A 17,950-nucleotide genomic window follows, 5' to 3' on the forward strand; every position below is an offset into this window, starting at 1 on the left:
CCTCCGTGTCCCTGACCCTAACCCACTTCGACAGGGTTGTGTACCCCTCTGTGTCCCTCTGTGTCTCTGTCCTGTTCCTGTGTGGTAATGACTGTTATATTGTTTCTAAGTCCAGGAAGGTGACTTATCTAACTCAAGGCCTTGACCGCTTGTGATTTGGAACTCACTCACTTAGTATTTTGGCAAATGTTTGTAATATTACAGATCAAAACAACAATCCATCCTAATGACATTCAGCTAACGTGCTCACTGTTACTGACACCATGGATCCTGTGTGTGTGGCTGTGTGGCTGCCTGCAGGACAGGTCTGGCAGACTGCCCTGTGAGGAGTTCAGAGCTTGCCTGATCAGTCTGGGTGAGACATAACATCCAGGTACTGACCAAACTATGTACACCTGTTACTAAATAGTAACCACTAAATCCTTCCTCTGGCATGGCAGCAGTCACATGTTGTGTTTCAGATAACTGCAGTAAACACCATTCAACACTAGTTGTGTTTCAGATAACTGTAGTACCACCATTCAACACTAGTTGTTTCAGATAACTGTAGTACCACCATTCAACACTAGTTGTGTTTCAGATAACTGCAGTAACACCATTCAACACTAGTTGTTTCAGATAACTGCAGTAACACCATTCAACACTAGTTGTTTCAGATAACTGTAGTACCACCATTCAACACCAGTTGTTTCAGATAACTGCAGTAAACACCATTCAACACTAGTTGTTTCAGATAACTGCAGTAAACACCATTCAACACTAGTTGTGTTTCAGATAACCAGTACCACCATTCAACACTAGTTGTGTTTCAGATAACTGCAGTACCACCATTCAACACTAGTTGTGTTTCAGATAACTGTAGTACCACCTTTCAACACTAGTTGTTTCAGATAACTGCAGGAAACACCATTCAACACTAGTTGTTTCAGATAACTGCAGTAAACACCATTCAACACTAGTTGTCTTTCAGATAACTGCAGTAAACACCATTCAACACCAGTTGTTTCAGATAACTGCAGTAAACACCATTCAACACCAGTTGTTTCAGATAACTGCAGTACCACCATTCAACACTAGTTGTTTCAGATAACTGCAGTAACACCATTCAACACTAGTTGTGTTTCAGATAACTGCAGTAAACACCATTCAACACATGTTGTGTTTCAGATAACTGCAGTAAACACCATTCAACACTAGTTGTGTTTCAGATAACCAGTAACACCATTCAACACCAGTTGTTTCAGATAACTGCAGTAACACCATTCAACACTAGTTGTGTTTCAGATAACTGCAGTAACACCATTCAACACATGTTGTGTTTCAGATAACTGCAGTACCACCATTCAACACTAGTTGTTTCAGATAACTGCAGTAAACACCATTCAACACCAGTTGTTTCAGATAACTGCAGTAAACACCATTCAACACATGTTGTGTTTCAGATAACTGCAGTAAACACCATTCAACACTAGTTGTGTTTCAGATAACTGCAGTAAACACCATTCAACACATGTTGTGTTTCAGATAACTGCAGTAAACACCATTCAACACTAGTTGTGTTTCAGATAACCAGTAACACCATTCAACACCAGTTGTTTCAGATAACTGCAGTAACACCATTCAACACTAGTTGTGTTTCAGATAACTGCAGTAACACCATTCAACACATGTTGTGTTTCAGATAACTGCAGTACCACCATTCAACACTAGTTGTGTTTCAGATAACTGCAGTACCACCATTCAACACTAGTTGTGTTTCAGATAACTGCAGTAACACCATTCAACACATGTTGTGTTTCAGATAACTGCAGTAACACCATTCAACACTAGTTGTGTTTCAGATAACTGCAGTACCACCATTCAACACTAGTTGTGTTTCAGATAACTGCAGTAACACCATTCAACACCAGTTGCTTCAGATAACTGCAGTAAACACCATTCAACACTAGTTGTGTTTCAGATAACTGCAGTAAACACCATTCAACACATGTTGTGTTTCAGATAACTGTAGTAACACCATTCAACACTAGTTGTTTCAGATAACTGCAGTACCACCATTCAACACTAGTTGTTTCAGATAACTGCAGTAAACACCATTCAACACTAGTTGTTTCAGATAACTGCAGTACCACCATTCAACACTAGTTGTTTCAGATAACTGCAGTAAACACCATTCAACACTAGTTGTTTCAGATAACTGCAGTAAACACCATTCAACACTAGTTGTGTTTCAGATAACTGCAGTAAACACCATTCAACACCAGTTGTTTCAGATAACTGCAGTAAACACCATTCAACACCAGTTGTTTCAGATAACTGCAGTACCACCATTCAACACTAGTTGTTTCAGATAACTGCAGTAAACACCATTCAACACTAGTTGTTTCAGATAACTGCAGTACCACCATTCAACACTAGTTGTTTCAGATAACTGCAGTAAACACCATTCAACACTAGTTGTGTTTCAGATAACTGCAGTACCACCATTCAACACTAGTTGTGTTTCAGATAACTGCAGTACCACCATTCAACACCAGTTGTTTCAGATAACTGCAGTAACACCATTCAACACTAGTTGTGTTTCAGATAACTGCAGTACCACCATTCAACACCAGTTGTTTCAGATAACTGTAGTACCACCATTCAACACTAGTTGTGTTTCAGATAACTGCAGTAAACACCATTCAACACTAGTTGTGTTTCAGATAACTGCAGTAAACACCATTCAACACTAGTTGTGTTTCAGATAACTGCAGTAAACACCATTCAACACATGTTGTGTTTCAGATAACTGCAGTAACACCATTCAACACTAGTTGTGTTTCAGATAACTGCAGTACCACCATTCAACACCAGTTGTTTCAGATAACTGCAGTAAACACCATTCAACACATGTTGTGTTTCAGATAACTGCAGTAACACCATTCAACACTAGTTGTTTCAGATAACTGCAGTACCACCATTCAACACTAGTTGTTTCAGATAACTGCAGTACCACCATTCAACACTAGTTGTGTTTCAGATAACTGCAGTAACACCATTCAACACTAGTTGTGTTTCAGATAACTGCAGTAACACCATTCAACACTAGTTGTGTTTCAGATAACTGTAGTAACACCATTCAACACTAGTTGTTTCAGATAACTGTAGTAACACCATTCAACACCAGTTGTGTTTCAGATAACTGCAGTAAACACCATTCAACACTAGTTGTTTCAGATAACTGCAGTAACACCATTCAACACATGTTGTGTTTCAGATAACTGCAGTAACACCATTCAACACTAGTTGTGTTTCAGATAACTGCAGTAACACCATTCAACACTAGTTGTGTTTCAGATAACTGCAGTACCACCATTCAACACTAGTTGTGTTTCAGATAACTGCAGTAACACCATTCAACACCAGTTGTGTTTCAGATAACTGCAGTAAACACCATTCAACACTAGTTGTGTTTCAGATAACTGCAGTAACACCATTCAACACTAGTTGTGTTTCAGATAACTGTAGTACCACCATTCAACACCAGTTGTTTCAGATAACTGCAGTACCACCATTCAACACTAGTTGTTTCAGATAACTGCAGTAACACCATTCAACACATGTTGTGTTTCAGATAACTGCAGTAAACACCATTCAACACTAGTTGTTTCAGATAACTGCAGTACCACCATTCAACACCAGTTGTTTCAGATAACCAGTAACACCATTCAACACCAGTTGTTTCAGATAACTGCAGTAACACCATTCAACACATGTTGTGTTTCAGATAACTGCAGTAACACCATTCAACACTAGTTGTTTCAGATAACTGCAGTAACACCATTCAACACTAGTTGTGTTTCAGATAACTGCAGTAACACCATTCAACACTAGTTGTTTCAGATAACTGCAGTAACACCATTCAACACTAGTTGTGTTTCAGATAACTGCAGTAACACCATTCAACACTAGTTGTGTTTCAGATAACTGCAGTAACACCATTCAACACTAGTTGTGTTTCAGATAACTGCAGTAAACACCATTCAACACATGTTGTGTTTCAAATAACTGCAGTACCACCATTCAACACTAGTTGTGTTTCAGATAACTGCAGTAACACCATTCAACACCAGTTGTGTTTCAGATAACTGCAGTAACACCATTCAACACTAGTTGTTTCAGATAACTGCAGTAAACACCATTCAACACTAGTTGTTTCAGATAACTGCAGTAACACCATTCAACACTAGTTGTGTTTCAGATAACTGCAGTAACACCATTCAACACTAGTTGTGTTTCAGATAACTGCAGTAAACACCATTCAACACATGTTGTGTTTCAAATAACTGCAGTAACACCATTCAACACTAGTTGTGTTTCAGATAACTGCAGTAACACCATTCAACACCAGTTGTGTTTCAGATAACTGCAGTAACACCATTCAACACTAGTTGTTTCAGATAACTGCAGTAAACACCATTCAACACTAGTTGTTTCAGATAACTGCAGTAAACACCATTCAACACTAGTTGTTTCAGATAACTGCAGTAAACACCATTCAACACTAGTTGTGTTTCAGATAACTGCAGTAAACACCATTCAACACCAGTTGTTTCAGATAACTGCAGTAAACACCATTCAACACCAGTTGTTTCAGATAACTGCAGTACCACCATTCAACACTAGTTGTTTCAGATAACTGCAGTAAACACCATTCAACACATGTTGTGTTTCAGATAACTGCAGTAAACACCATTCAACACTAGTTGTGTTTCAGATAACTGCAGTACCACCATTCAACACTAGTTGTGTTTCAGATAACTGCAGTAAACACCAATCAACACGAGTTGTGTTTCAGATAACTGCAGTAAACACCATTCAACACTAGTTGTGTTTCAGATAACTGCAGTAACACCATTCAACACTAGTTGTGTTTCAGATAACTGCAGTAACACCATTCAACACTAGTTGTGTTTCAGATAACTGCAGTAACACCATTCAACACTAGTTGTTTCAGATAACTGCAGTAACACCATTCAACACTAGTTGTGTTTCAGATAACTGCAGTAACACCATTCAACACTAGTTGTGTTTCAGATAACTGCAGTAACACCATTCAACACTAGTTGTGTTTCAGATAACTGCAGTAAACACCATTCAACACTAGTTGTGTTTCAGATAACTGCAGTAACACCATTCAACACATGTTGTGTTTCAGATAACTGCAGTAAACACCAATCAACACCAGTTGTGTTTCAGATAACTGCAGTACCACCATTCAACACATGTTGTGTTTCAGATAACTGCAGTAAACACCATTCAACACTAGTTGTTTCAGATAACTGCAGTAACACCATTCAACACTAGTTGTTTCAGATAACTGTAGTACCACCATTCAACACCAGTTGTTTCAGATAACTGCAGTAAACACCATTCAACACTAGTTGTTTCAGATAACTGCAGTAACACCATTCAACACATGTTGTGTTTCAGATAACTGCAGTAAACACCATTCAACACTAGTTGTGTTTCAGATAACTGTAGTACCACCATTCAACACCAGTTGTTTCAGATAACTGCAGTAAACACCATTCAACACTAGTTGTTTCAGATAACTGCAGTAAACACCATTCAACACTAGTTGTGTTTCAGATAACCAGTACCACCATTCAACACTAGTTGTGTTTCAGATAACTGCAGTACCACCATTCAACACTAGTTGTGTTTCAGATAACTGTAGTACCACCATTCAACACTAGTTGTTTCAGATAACTGCAGTAAACACCATTCAACACTAGTTGTTTCAGATAACTGCAGTAAACACCATTCAACACTAGTTGTGTTTCAGATAACTGCAGTAAACACCATTCAACACCAGTTGTTTCAGATAACTGCAGTAAACACCATTCAACACCAGTTGTTTCAGATAACTGCAGTACCACCATTCAACACTAGTTGTTTCAGATAACTGCAGTAACACCATTCAACACTAGTTGTGTTTCAGATAACTGCAGTAAACACCATTCAACACATGTTGTGTTTCAGATAACTGCAGTAAACACCATTCAACACTAGTTGTGTTTCAGATAACCAGTAACACCATTCAACACCAGTTGTTTCAGATAACTGCAGTAACACCATTCAACACTAGTTGTGTTTCAGATAACTGCAGTAACACCATTCAACACATGTTGTGTTTCAGATAACTGCAGTACCACCATTCAACACTAGTTGTTTCAGATAACTGCAGTAAACACCATTCAACACCAGTTGTTTCAGATAACTGCAGTAAACACCATTCAACACATGTTGTGTTTCAGATAACTGCAGTAAACACCATTCAACACTAGTTGTGTTTCAGATAACTGCAGTAAACACCATTCAACACATGTTGTGTTTCAGATAACTGCAGTAAACACCATTCAACACTAGTTGTGTTTCAGATAACCAGTAACACCATTCATCACCAGTTGTTTCAGATAACTGCAGTAACACCATTCAACACTAGTTGTGTTTCAGATAACTGCAGTAACACCATTCAACACATGTTGTGTTTCAGATAACTGCAGTACCACCATTCAACACTAGTTGTGTTTCAGATAACTGCAGTACCACCATTCAACACTAGTTGTGTTTCAGATAACTGCAGTAACACCATTCAACACATGTTGTGTTTCAGATAACTGCAGTAACACCATTCAACACTAGTTGTGTTTCAGATAACTGCAGTACCACCATTCAACACTAGTTGTGTTTCAGATAACTGCAGTAACACCATTCAACACCAGTTGCTTCAGATAACTGCAGTAAACACCATTCAACACTAGTTGTGTTTCAGATAACTGCAGTAAACACCATTCAACACATGTTGTGTTTCAGATAACTGTAGTAACACCATTCAACACTAGTTGTTTCAGATAACTGCAGTACCACCATTCAACACTAGTTGTTTCAGATAACTGCAGTAAACACCATTCAACACTAGTTGTTTCAGATAACTGCAGTACCACCATTCAACACTAGTTGTTTCAGATAACTGCAGTAAACACCATTCAACACTAGTTGTTTCAGATAACTGCAGTAAACACCATTCAACACTAGTTGTGTTTCAGATAACTGCAGTAAACACCATTCAACACCAGTTGTTTCAGATAACTGCAGTAAACACCATTCAACACCAGTTGTTTCAGATAACTGCAGTACCACCATTCAACACTAGTTGTTTCAGATAACTGCAGTAAACACCATTCAACACTAGTTGTTTCAGATAACTGCAGTACCACCATTCAACACTAGTTGTTTCAGATAACTGCAGTAAACACCATTCAACACTAGTTGTGTTTCAGATAACTGCAGTACCACCATTCAACACTAGTTGTGTTTCAGATAACTGCAGTACCACCATTCAACACCAGTTGTTTCAGATAACTGCAGTAACACCATTCAACACTAGTTGTGTTTCAGATAACTGCAGTACCACCATTCAACACCAGTTGTTTCAGATAACTGTAGTACCACCATTCAACACTAGTTGTGTTTCAGATAACTGCAGTAAACACCATTCAACACTAGTTGTGTTTCAGATAACTGCAGTAAACACCATTCAACACTAGTTGTGTTTCAGATAACTGCAGTAAACACCATTCAACACATGTTGTGTTTCAGATAACTGCAGTAACACCATTCAACACTAGTTGTGTTTCAGATAACTGCAGTACCACCATTCAACACCAGTTGTTTCAGATAACTGCAGTAAACACCATTCAACACATGTTGTGTTTCAGATAACTGCAGTAACACCATTCAACACTAGTTGTTTCAGATAACTGCAGTACCACCATTCAACACTAGTTGTTTCAGATAACTGCAGTACCACCATTCAACACTAGTTGTGTTTCAGATAACTGCAGTAACACCATTCAACACTAGTTGTGTTTCAGATAACTGCAGTAACACCATTCAACACTAGTTGTGTTTCAGATAACTGTAGTAACACCATTCAACACTAGTTGTTTCAGATAACTGTAGTAACACCATTCAACACCAGTTGTGTTTCAGATAACTGCAGTAAACACCATTCAACACTAGTTGTTTCAGATAACTGCAGTAACACCATTCAACACATGTTGTGTTTCAGATAACTGCAGTAACACCATTCAACACTAGTTGTGTTTCAGATAACTGCAGTAACACCATTCAACACTAGTTGTGTTTCAGATAACTGCAGTACCACCATTCAACACTAGTTGTGTTTCAGATAACTGCAGTAACACCATTCAACACCAGTTGTGTTTCAGATAACTGCAGTAAACACCATTCAACACTAGTTGTGTTTCAGATAACTGCAGTAACACCATTCAACACTAGTTGTGTTTCAGATAACTGTAGTACCACCATTCAACACCAGTTGTTTCAGATAACTGCAGTACCACCATTCAACACTAGTTGTTTCAGATAACTGCAGTAACACCATTCAACACATGTTGTGTTTCAGATAACTGCAGTAAACACCATTCAACACTAGTTGTTTCAGATAACTGCAGTACCACCATTCAACACCAGTTGTTTCAGATAACCAGTAACACCATTCAACACCAGTTGTTTCAGATAACTGCAGTAACACCATTCAACACATGTTGTGTTTCAGATAACTGCAGTAACACCATTCAACACTAGTTGTTTCAGATAACTGCAGTAACACCATTCAACACTAGTTGTGTTTCAGATAACTGCAGTAACACCATTCAACACTAGTTGTTTCAGATAACTGCAGTAACACCATTCAACACTAGTTGTGTTTCAGATAACTGCAGTAACACCATTCAACACTAGTTGTGTTTCAGATAACTGCAGTAACACCATTCAACACTAGTTGTGTTTCAGATAACTGCAGTAAACACCATTCAACACATGTTGTGTTTCAAATAACTGCAGTACCACCATTCAACACTAGTTGTGTTTCAGATAACTGCAGTAACACCATTCAACACCAGTTGTGTTTCAGATAACTGCAGTAACACCATTCAACACTAGTTGTTTCAGATAACTGCAGTAAACACCATTCAACACTAGTTGTTTCAGATAACTGCAGTAACACCATTCAACACTAGTTGTGTTTCAGATAACTGCAGTAACACCATTCAACACTAGTTGTGTTTCAGATAACTGCAGTAAACACCATTCAACACATGTTGTGTTTCAAATAACTGCAGTAACACCATTCAACACTAGTTGTGTTTCAGATAACTGCAGTAACACCATTCAACACCAGTTGTGTTTCAGATAACTGCAGTAACACCATTCAACACTAGTTGTTTCAGATAACTGCAGTAAACACCATTCAACACTAGTTGTTTCAGATAACTGCAGTAAACACCATTCAACACTAGTTGTTTCAGATAACTGCAGTAAACACCATTCAACACTAGTTGTGTTTCAGATAACTGCAGTAAACACCATTCAACACCAGTTGTTTCAGATAACTGCAGTAAACACCATTCAACACCAGTTGTTTCAGATAACTGCAGTACCACCATTCAACACTAGTTGTTTCAGATAACTGCAGTAAACACCATTCAACACATGTTGTGTTTCAGATAACTGCAGTAAACACCATTCAACACTAGTTGTGTTTCAGATAACTGCAGTACCACCATTCAACACTAGTTGTGTTTCAGATAACTGCAGTAAACACCAATCAACACGAGTTGTGTTTCAGATAACTGCAGTAAACACCATTCAACACTAGTTGTGTTTCAGATAACTGCAGTAACACCATTCAACACTAGTTGTGTTTCAGATAACTGCAGTAACACCATTCAACACTAGTTGTGTTTCAGATAACTGCAGTAACACCATTCAACACTAGTTGTTTCAGATAACTGCAGTAACACCATTCAACACTAGTTGTGTTTCAGATAACTGCAGTAACACCATTCAACACTAGTTGTGTTTCAGATAACTGCAGTAACACCATTCAACACTAGTTGTGTTTCAGATAACTGCAGTAAACACCATTCAACACTAGTTGTGTTTCAGATAACTGCAGTAACACCATTCAACACATGTTGTGTTTCAGATAACTGCAGTAAACACCAATCAACACCAGTTGTGTTTCAGATAACTGCAGTACCACCATTCAACACATGTTGTGTTTCAGATAACTGCAGTAAACACCATTCAACACTAGTTGTTTCAGATAACTGCAGTAACACCATTCAACACTAGTTGTGTTTCAGATAACTGCAGTAACACCATTCAACACTAGTTGTTTCAGATAACTGCAGTAACACCATTCAACACTAGTTGTTTCAGATAACTGCAGTAACACCATTCAACACTAGTTGTGTTTCAGATAACTGCAGTACCACCATTCAACACTAGTTGTGTTTCAGATAACTGCAGTAACACCATTCAACACTAGTTGTTTCAGATAACTGCAGTAACACCATTCAACACTAGTTGTGTTTCAGATAACTGCAGTACCACCATTCAACACTAGTTGTGTTTCAGATAACTGCAGTAAACACCATTCAACACTAGTTGTGTTTCAGATAACTGCAGTAACACCATTCAACACTAGTTGTGTTTCAGATAACTGCAGTAAACACCATTCAACACATGTTGTGTTTCAGATAACTGCAGTAAACACCATTCAACACTAGTTGTGTTTCAGATAACTGCAGTAACACCATTCAACACTAGTTGTGTTTCAGATAACTGCAGTAACACCATTCAACACTAGTTGTTTCAGATAACTGCAGTAACACCATTCAACACTAGTTGTGTTTCAGATAACTGCAGTAAACACCATTCAACACTAGTTGTGTTTCAGATAACTGCAGTAACACCATTCAACACTAGTTGTGTTTCAGATAACTGCAGTAACACCATTCAACACTAGTTGTGTTTCAGATAACTGCAGTAACACCATTCAACACTAGTTGTTTCAGATAACTGCAGTAACACCATTCAACACTAGTTGTTTCAGATAACTGCAGTAACACCATTCAACACTAGTTGTGTTTCAGATAACTGCAGTACCACCATTCAACACTAGTTGTGTTTCAGATAACTGCAGTAACACCATTCAACACTAGTTGTTTCAGATAACTGCAGTAACACCATTCAACACTAGTTGTGTTTCAGATAACTGCAGTAAACACCATTCAACACTAGTTGTGTTTCAGATAACTGCAGTAACACCATTCAACACTAGTTGTGTTTCAGATAACTGCAGTAACACCATTCAACACTAGTTGTGTTTCAGATAACTGCAGTACCACCATTCAACACTAGTTGTGTTTCAGATAACTGCAGTAAACACCATTCAACACTAGTTGTGTTTCAGATAACTGCAGTAACACCATTCAACACTAGTTGTGTTTCAGATAACTGCAGTAAACACCATTCAACACTAGTGTTTCAGATAACTGCAGTAACACCATTCAACACTAGTTGTGTTTCAGATAACTGCAGTAACACCATTCAACACTAGTTGTGTTTCAGAATAATGAAGTGACTTGTTCTCTGGAGGAGGTTAAAGATGGTTCCAGTCACCACTCCTACTGAGACTATGACCTGATCCTAGATCACCACTCCTACTGAGACTATGACCTGATCCTAGATCAGCACTCCTACTGAGACTATGACCTGATCCTAGATCACCACTTCTACTGAGACTATGACCTGATCCTAGATCACCACTCCTACTGAGACTATGACCTGATCCTAGATCAGCACTCCTACTGAGACTATGACCTGATCCTAGATCACCACTCCTACTGAGACTATGACCTGATCCTAGATCACCACTCCTACTGAGACTATGACCTGATTCTAGATCACCACTCCTACTGAGACTATGACCTGATCCTAGATCACCACTCCTACTGAGACGGTCCCTGAATACAGGCCCAGATGTGTATATATAGTATTGTATAGTGTATATATAGTATTGTGTGTGCTGTATCCAGTTGTTTGTGCTGTAGGTGTCATTGAAGGCAATATCTCTCTCTGTTAGAGAAACAATGACATGGTGTTTATCAAATCTCATCAAAGACACTAAATTAATTATCTTTTCTCTCTCTCTGTTCTTTGTCTTGTGCTTCTTGTCACTGTCTGTACGTCCGTCTGTCTCCCATACATCTCCTCTCCTTGTCATATCCTCTCTCCCCCTACCTCCCTCCCTCCCTCCCTCCCTCCCCATACCTCTCTTCCTCTCCTCTCTTCCTCTCCACACTCCTCCTATCCCTCCTTCACCACCTCTCTACTCCTCCCTCCTCCTCCTCCTCCTTTCCCTCCTCCTCCTTTCCCTCCTCCTCCTCTCTACTTCTCTCCCCTCCTCCTCTCCCTCCTCTCCCTCCTCCACCTCTCTACTCCACTCCCCTCCTCCTTCTCATCCTCCTCCTCCCCTCCTCCTCCACCTCTCTACTCCTCTCCCTCCTCTTCCTCTCCCTCCTCCTCCTCCTCCTCCTCCACCTCTTTACTCCTCTCCCCTCCTCCTCCTCCACCTCTCTACGCCACTTCCCTCCTCCTTCTCATCCTCCTCTCCCCTCCTCCTCCTCTCCCCTCCTCCTCTCCCTAGTCCTCCTTTTCCTCCTCCTCCTCGACCTCTCTACTCCTCTTCCCTCCTCCTCTCCCTACTCCTCCTCTCCCCTCCTCCTCTCCCTCCTCCACCTCTCTACTCCACTCCCCTCCTTCTTCTCCTCCTCCTTCTCATCCTCCCCCTCCTCTCCCCTCCTCCTCTCCCTACTCCTCCTCTCCCTCCTCTTCCTCTCCCTCCTCCTCCTCTTTACTCCTCTCCCCTCCTCCTCTCCATCCTCCTCCACCTCTCTACTCCACTCCCCTCCTCCTTCTCATCCTCCTCTCCCCTCCTCCTCCACCTCTCTACTCCTCTCCCCTCCTCCTCTCCCTACTCCTCCTCTCCCTACTCCTCCTCTCCCTACTCCTCCTCTCCCCTCCTCCTCTCCCTCCTCTTCCTCCCTCCTCCTCCTCCTCCTCTACACCCTGCAGAAGAAGAAAGGAGGCATGGAGACAGATGACTTCAGAGCCTGTCTGATCTCCATGGGCTATGATCTGGTAAATACATAGAATGAGCTGTCATAGGACTGTCATAGGACTGTCATAAGACTGTCATAGGACTGTCATAAGATTGTCATAGGACTGTCATAAGACTGTCATAGGACTGTCATAAGACTGTCATAGGACTGTCATAAGACTGTCATAAGACTGTCATAAGACTGTCATAAGACTGTCATAAGACTGTCATAGGACTGTCATAGGACTGTCATAGGACTGTCATAGGACTGTCATAGGACTGTCATAAGACTGTCATAGGACTGTCATAGGACTGTCATAAGACTTCCGCAAAAATGTCTGTCACTGTTTAAGTAACATTAATCTATAAAAGTGACTACATTTTCATCAGAATGATCAATATTATCTGTCAGTGTATTTAAAACTGTTGATCCTGATCCAAAATGGCCTCCAGATACGCTAAGTATTGGTGTCAACGGTATTTCTATTCCAGGGTAGCAGCACACATAGCTGGTATGGCCAGCTGGTAGTGTCACTCAGTAGCTGGTGTGACTCAAATGGCTCTCTGTTCACTATATAGTCCACTACTGTTGACCAGGGCTCATAGGGCTCTGTTCACTATATAGTGCACTACTGTTGACCAGGGCTCATAGGGCTCTGTTTACTATATAGTGCACTACTGTTGACCAGGGATCATAGGGCTCACAGGGCTCTGGTGAAGGAATATAGGGAATAGGTAGTGCACTATATAGGGAATAGGTAGTGCACTATATAGGGAATAGGTAGTGCACTATATAGGGAATAGGTAGTGCACTATATAGGGAATAGGTAATGCACTATATAGGGAATAGGTAATGCACTATATAGGGAATAGGTAGTGCACTATATAGGGAATAGGTAATGCACTATATAGGGAATAGGTAATGCACTATATAGGGTAGATTCACCCCCAGTCATTAATGACAGATTCACCCCCAGTCATTAATGGCAGAGTCACCCCCAGTCATTAATGGCAGAGTCACCCCCAGTCATTAATGGCAGAGTCACCCCCAGTCATTAATGACAGATTCACCCCCAGTCATTAATGACAGATTCACCCCCAGTCATTAATGGCAGAGTCACCCCCAGTCATTAATGGCAGAGTCACCCCCAGTCATTAATGACAGAGTCACCCCCAGTCATTAATGGCAGAGTCACCCCCAGTCATTAATGGCAGAGTCACCCCCAGTCATTAATGGCAGAGTCACCCCCAGTCATTAATGGCAGAGTCACCCCCAGTCATTAATGGCAGAGTCACCCCCAGTCATTAATGGCAGAGTCACCCCCAGTCATTAATGGTAGAGTCACCCCCAGTCATTAATGGCAGAGTCACCCCCAGTCATTAATGGCAGAGTCACCCCCAGTCATTAATGGCAGAGTCACCCCCAGTCATTAATGGTAGAGTCACCCCCAGTCATTAATGGCAGAGTCACCCCCAGTCATTAATGGCAGAGTCACCCCCAGTCATTAATGGTAGAGTCACCCCCAGTCATTAATGGCAGAGTCACCCCCAGTCATTAATGGTAGATTCACTGGTCTCTCTCTGCAGTGTTCAGATAACAGGCTGGTCTCTCTCTGCAGTGTTCAGATAACAGGCTGGTCTCTCTCTGCAGTGTTCAGATAACAGGCTGGTCTCTCTCTGCAGTGTTCAGATAACAGGCTGGTCTCTCTCTGCAGTGTTCAGATAACAGACTGGTCTCTCTCTGCAGTGTTCAGATAACAGGCTGGTCTCTCTCTGCAGTGTTCAGATAACAGACTGGGCTCTCTCTGTAGTGTTCAGATAACAGGCTGGTCTCTCTCTGTAGTGTACAGATAACAGGCTGGTCTCTCTCTGCAGTGTGCAGATAACAGACTGGTCTCTCTCTCTGCAGTGTGCAGATAACAGGCTGGTCTCTCTCTGTAGTGTACAGATAACAGGCTGGTCTCTCTCTGCAGTGTACAGATAACAGGCTGGTCTCTCTCTGTAGTGTACAGATAACAGGCTGGTCTCTCTCTGTAGTGTACAGATAACAGGCTGGTCTCTCTCTGCAGTGTTCAGATAACAGACTGGTGTCTCTCTGCAGTGTACAGATAACAGACTGGTCTCTCTCTGCAGTGTACAGATAACAGACTGTTCTCTCTCTGTATTTTACAGATAACAGACTGGTCTCTCTCTGCAGTGTACAGATAACAGGCTGGTCTCTCTCTGTAGTTTACAGATAACAGACTGGTCTCTCTCTGTAGTGTACATATAACAGACTGGTCTCTCTCTGTAGTGTACAGATAACAGGCTGGTCTCTGTCTGTAGTGTACAGATAACAGGCTGGTCTCTCTCTGTAGTGTTCAGATAACAGGCTGGTCTCTCTCTGTAGTGTACAGATAACAGGCTGGTCTCTCTCTGTAGTGTTCAGATAACAGACGGGTCTCTCTCTGTAGTGTACAGATAACAGACTGGTCTCTCTCTCTGCAGTGTACAGATAACAGGCTGGTCTCTCTCTGCAGTGTTCAGATAACAGACTGGTCTCTCTCTCTGCAGTGTTCAGATAACAGACTGGTCTCTCTCTGCAGTGTTCAGATAACAGACTGGTCTCTCTCTCTGCAGTGTTCAGATAACAGGCTGGTCTCTCTCTGCAGTGTACAGATAACAGGCTGGTCTCTCTCTGCAGTGTTCAGATAACAGACTGGTCTCTCTCTCTGCAGTGTACAGATAACAGGCTGGTCTCTCTCTGCAGTGTTCAGATAACAGGCTGGTCTCTCTCTGCAGTGTTCAGATAACAGACTGGTCTCTCTCTCTGTAGTGTTCAGATAACAGGCGGCCCAAATGGTACCCTATTACCCATACACTGCCCTAGTTTTGACCAGAACACATAGCGCTCATAGGGTCCACAGAGCCCTGGTCAAAAATAGTGTAAAGAATCAAACATAACCCTTTATCAGCTAGGACATGAGTAATGTATCAAACATAACCCTTTATCAGCTAGGACATGAGTAATGTATCAAACATAACCCTTTATCAGCTAGGACATGAGTAATGTATCAAACATTACCCTTTATCAGCTAGGACATAAGTAATGTATCAAACATAACCCTTTATCAGGCAGGCCATGAGTAATGTATCAAACATTACCCTTTACCAGGTAGGACATGAGTAATGAATCAAACATTACCCTTTATTAGCTAGGACATGAGTAATGTATCAAACATAACCCTTTATCAGCTAGGACATGAGTAATGAATCAAACATTACCCTTTATTAGCTAGGACATGAGTAATGTATCAAACATTACCCTTTATCAGCTAGGACATGAGTAATGAATCAAACATTACCCTTTATTAGCTAGGACATGAGTAATGTATCAAACATTACCCTTTATCAGCTAGGACATGAGTAATGTATCAAACATAACCCTTTATCAGCTAGGACATGAGTAATGAATCAAACATTACCCTTTATCAGCTAGGACATGAGTAATGTATCAAACATTACCCTTTATCAGCTAGGACATGAGTAATGTATCAAACATTACCCTTTATCAGGTAGGACATGAGTAGCACAGCTATCTTATCTGTCTGTTATTCTCAACCTGATTGACTAAATGTTAGCCTGGTTCCAGATCAGTTTGTTATGTCACCTGACAATGACCATATGTATTGGCAAGACAGCACAAACAGATCTGGGACCTGGCTAAAATCAATGTGTCTGTTGTCATTATGTACACAGAGGAATGATGATGTAGCCTGGTTACACTCTGCTCTGTGATTTGTAGGGAGAGTCTGAGTTTGCCCGCATCATGTCTCTAGTGGATCCCAATGGGTCCAACAAGGTGACCTTCCAGACCTTCGTTGACTTCATGACTAGAGAGACGTCCGACTCAGACACCTCAGAGCAGGTCCTCGCCTCCTTCAAGATCCTGGCTGCTGATAAGGTGGGAAGTGATGGTTCTCTGTGTCTCTCTCACTCGCTTCCTCTGTGTCTCTCTCACTGGCTTCCTCACTGTCTCTGTCTGTCTCTCTCACTCGCTTCCTCTGTGTCTCTCTCACTCGCTTCCTCTCTGTCTCTGTCTGTCTCTCTCACTCGCTTCCTCTGTGTCTCTCTCACTCGCTTCCTCTCTGTCTCTGTCTGTCTCTGTCACTCGCTTCCTCTGTGTCTCTCTCACTCGCTTCCTCTCTGTCTCTCTCACTCGCTTCCTCTGTGTCTCTCTCACTCGCTTCCTCTCTGTCTCTGTCACTTGCTTCCTCTCTGTCTCTGTCACTCGCTTCCTCTCTGTCTCTCTCACTCGCTTCCTCTCTGTCTGTCTGTCTCTCTCACTCGCTTTCTCTGTGTCTCTCTCACTCGCTTCCTCTGTGTCTCTGTCACTCGCTTCCTCTCTGTCTCTCTCACTCGCTTCCTCTCTGTCTCTCTCACTCGCGTCCTCTCTGTCTCTCTCACTCGCGTTCTCTCTGTCTCTGTCTGTCTCTCTCTCTCGCTTCCTCTCTCTCTCTCACTCGCTTCCTCTCTGTCTCTCTCACTCGCTTCCTCTCTGTCTCTCTCACTCGCTTCCTCTCTGTCTCTCTCACTCGCTTCCTCTCTGTCTCTCTCACTGGCTTCCTCTCTGTCTCTGTCTGTCTCTTCCTCTCTGTCTTTGTCACTCGCTTCGTCTCTGTCTCTGTCTGTCTCTTCCTCTCTGTCTCTGTCTGTCTCTTCCTCTCTGTCTCTGTCTGTCTCTTCCTCTCTGTCTCTGTCTGTCTCTTCCTCTCTGTCTCTGTCTGGCTCTTCCTCTCTGTCTCTGTCTGGCTCTTCCTCTCTGTCTGTCTCGTCCTCTTTCACCCCTTTCCTTGATCCGTCTCGTGCTTATTCTCTCGAGCACGTTCTCTCTCTCTCCAGTCAAGTCATGTCACAATTTATTTTAAAGTCTATTTTACGACGTCATCT

The 17,950-nt window shown here is 41.5% G+C and overlaps 1 protein-coding gene across 3 annotated transcripts in view; it reads left to right on the forward strand.

The window, feature by feature from the left end:
- Positions 1-17,950, forward strand: part of LOC110519363 (alpha-actinin-2) — a 131,078-nt gene that overhangs the window by 110,388 nt on the left and 2,740 nt on the right. For all 3 annotated transcript variants that reach the window (XM_090217880.1, XM_090217881.1, XM_090217882.1), the window contains 2 exons: positions 12,997-13,062; positions 16,806-16,964. In XM_090217880.1, coding sequence (XP_090074006.1) covers positions 12,997-13,062; positions 16,806-16,964 — 225 coding nt within the window. The remainder of the gene's footprint in view (positions 1-12,996; positions 13,063-16,805; positions 16,965-17,950) is intronic.

This window comes from Oncorhynchus mykiss, chromosome 23 (assembly GCF_057628025.1).
Source record: "Oncorhynchus mykiss isolate SJ-2025 chromosome 23, ASM5762802v1, whole genome shotgun sequence".
NCBI lineage: Eukaryota > Metazoa > Chordata > Actinopteri > Salmoniformes > Salmonidae > Oncorhynchus > Oncorhynchus mykiss.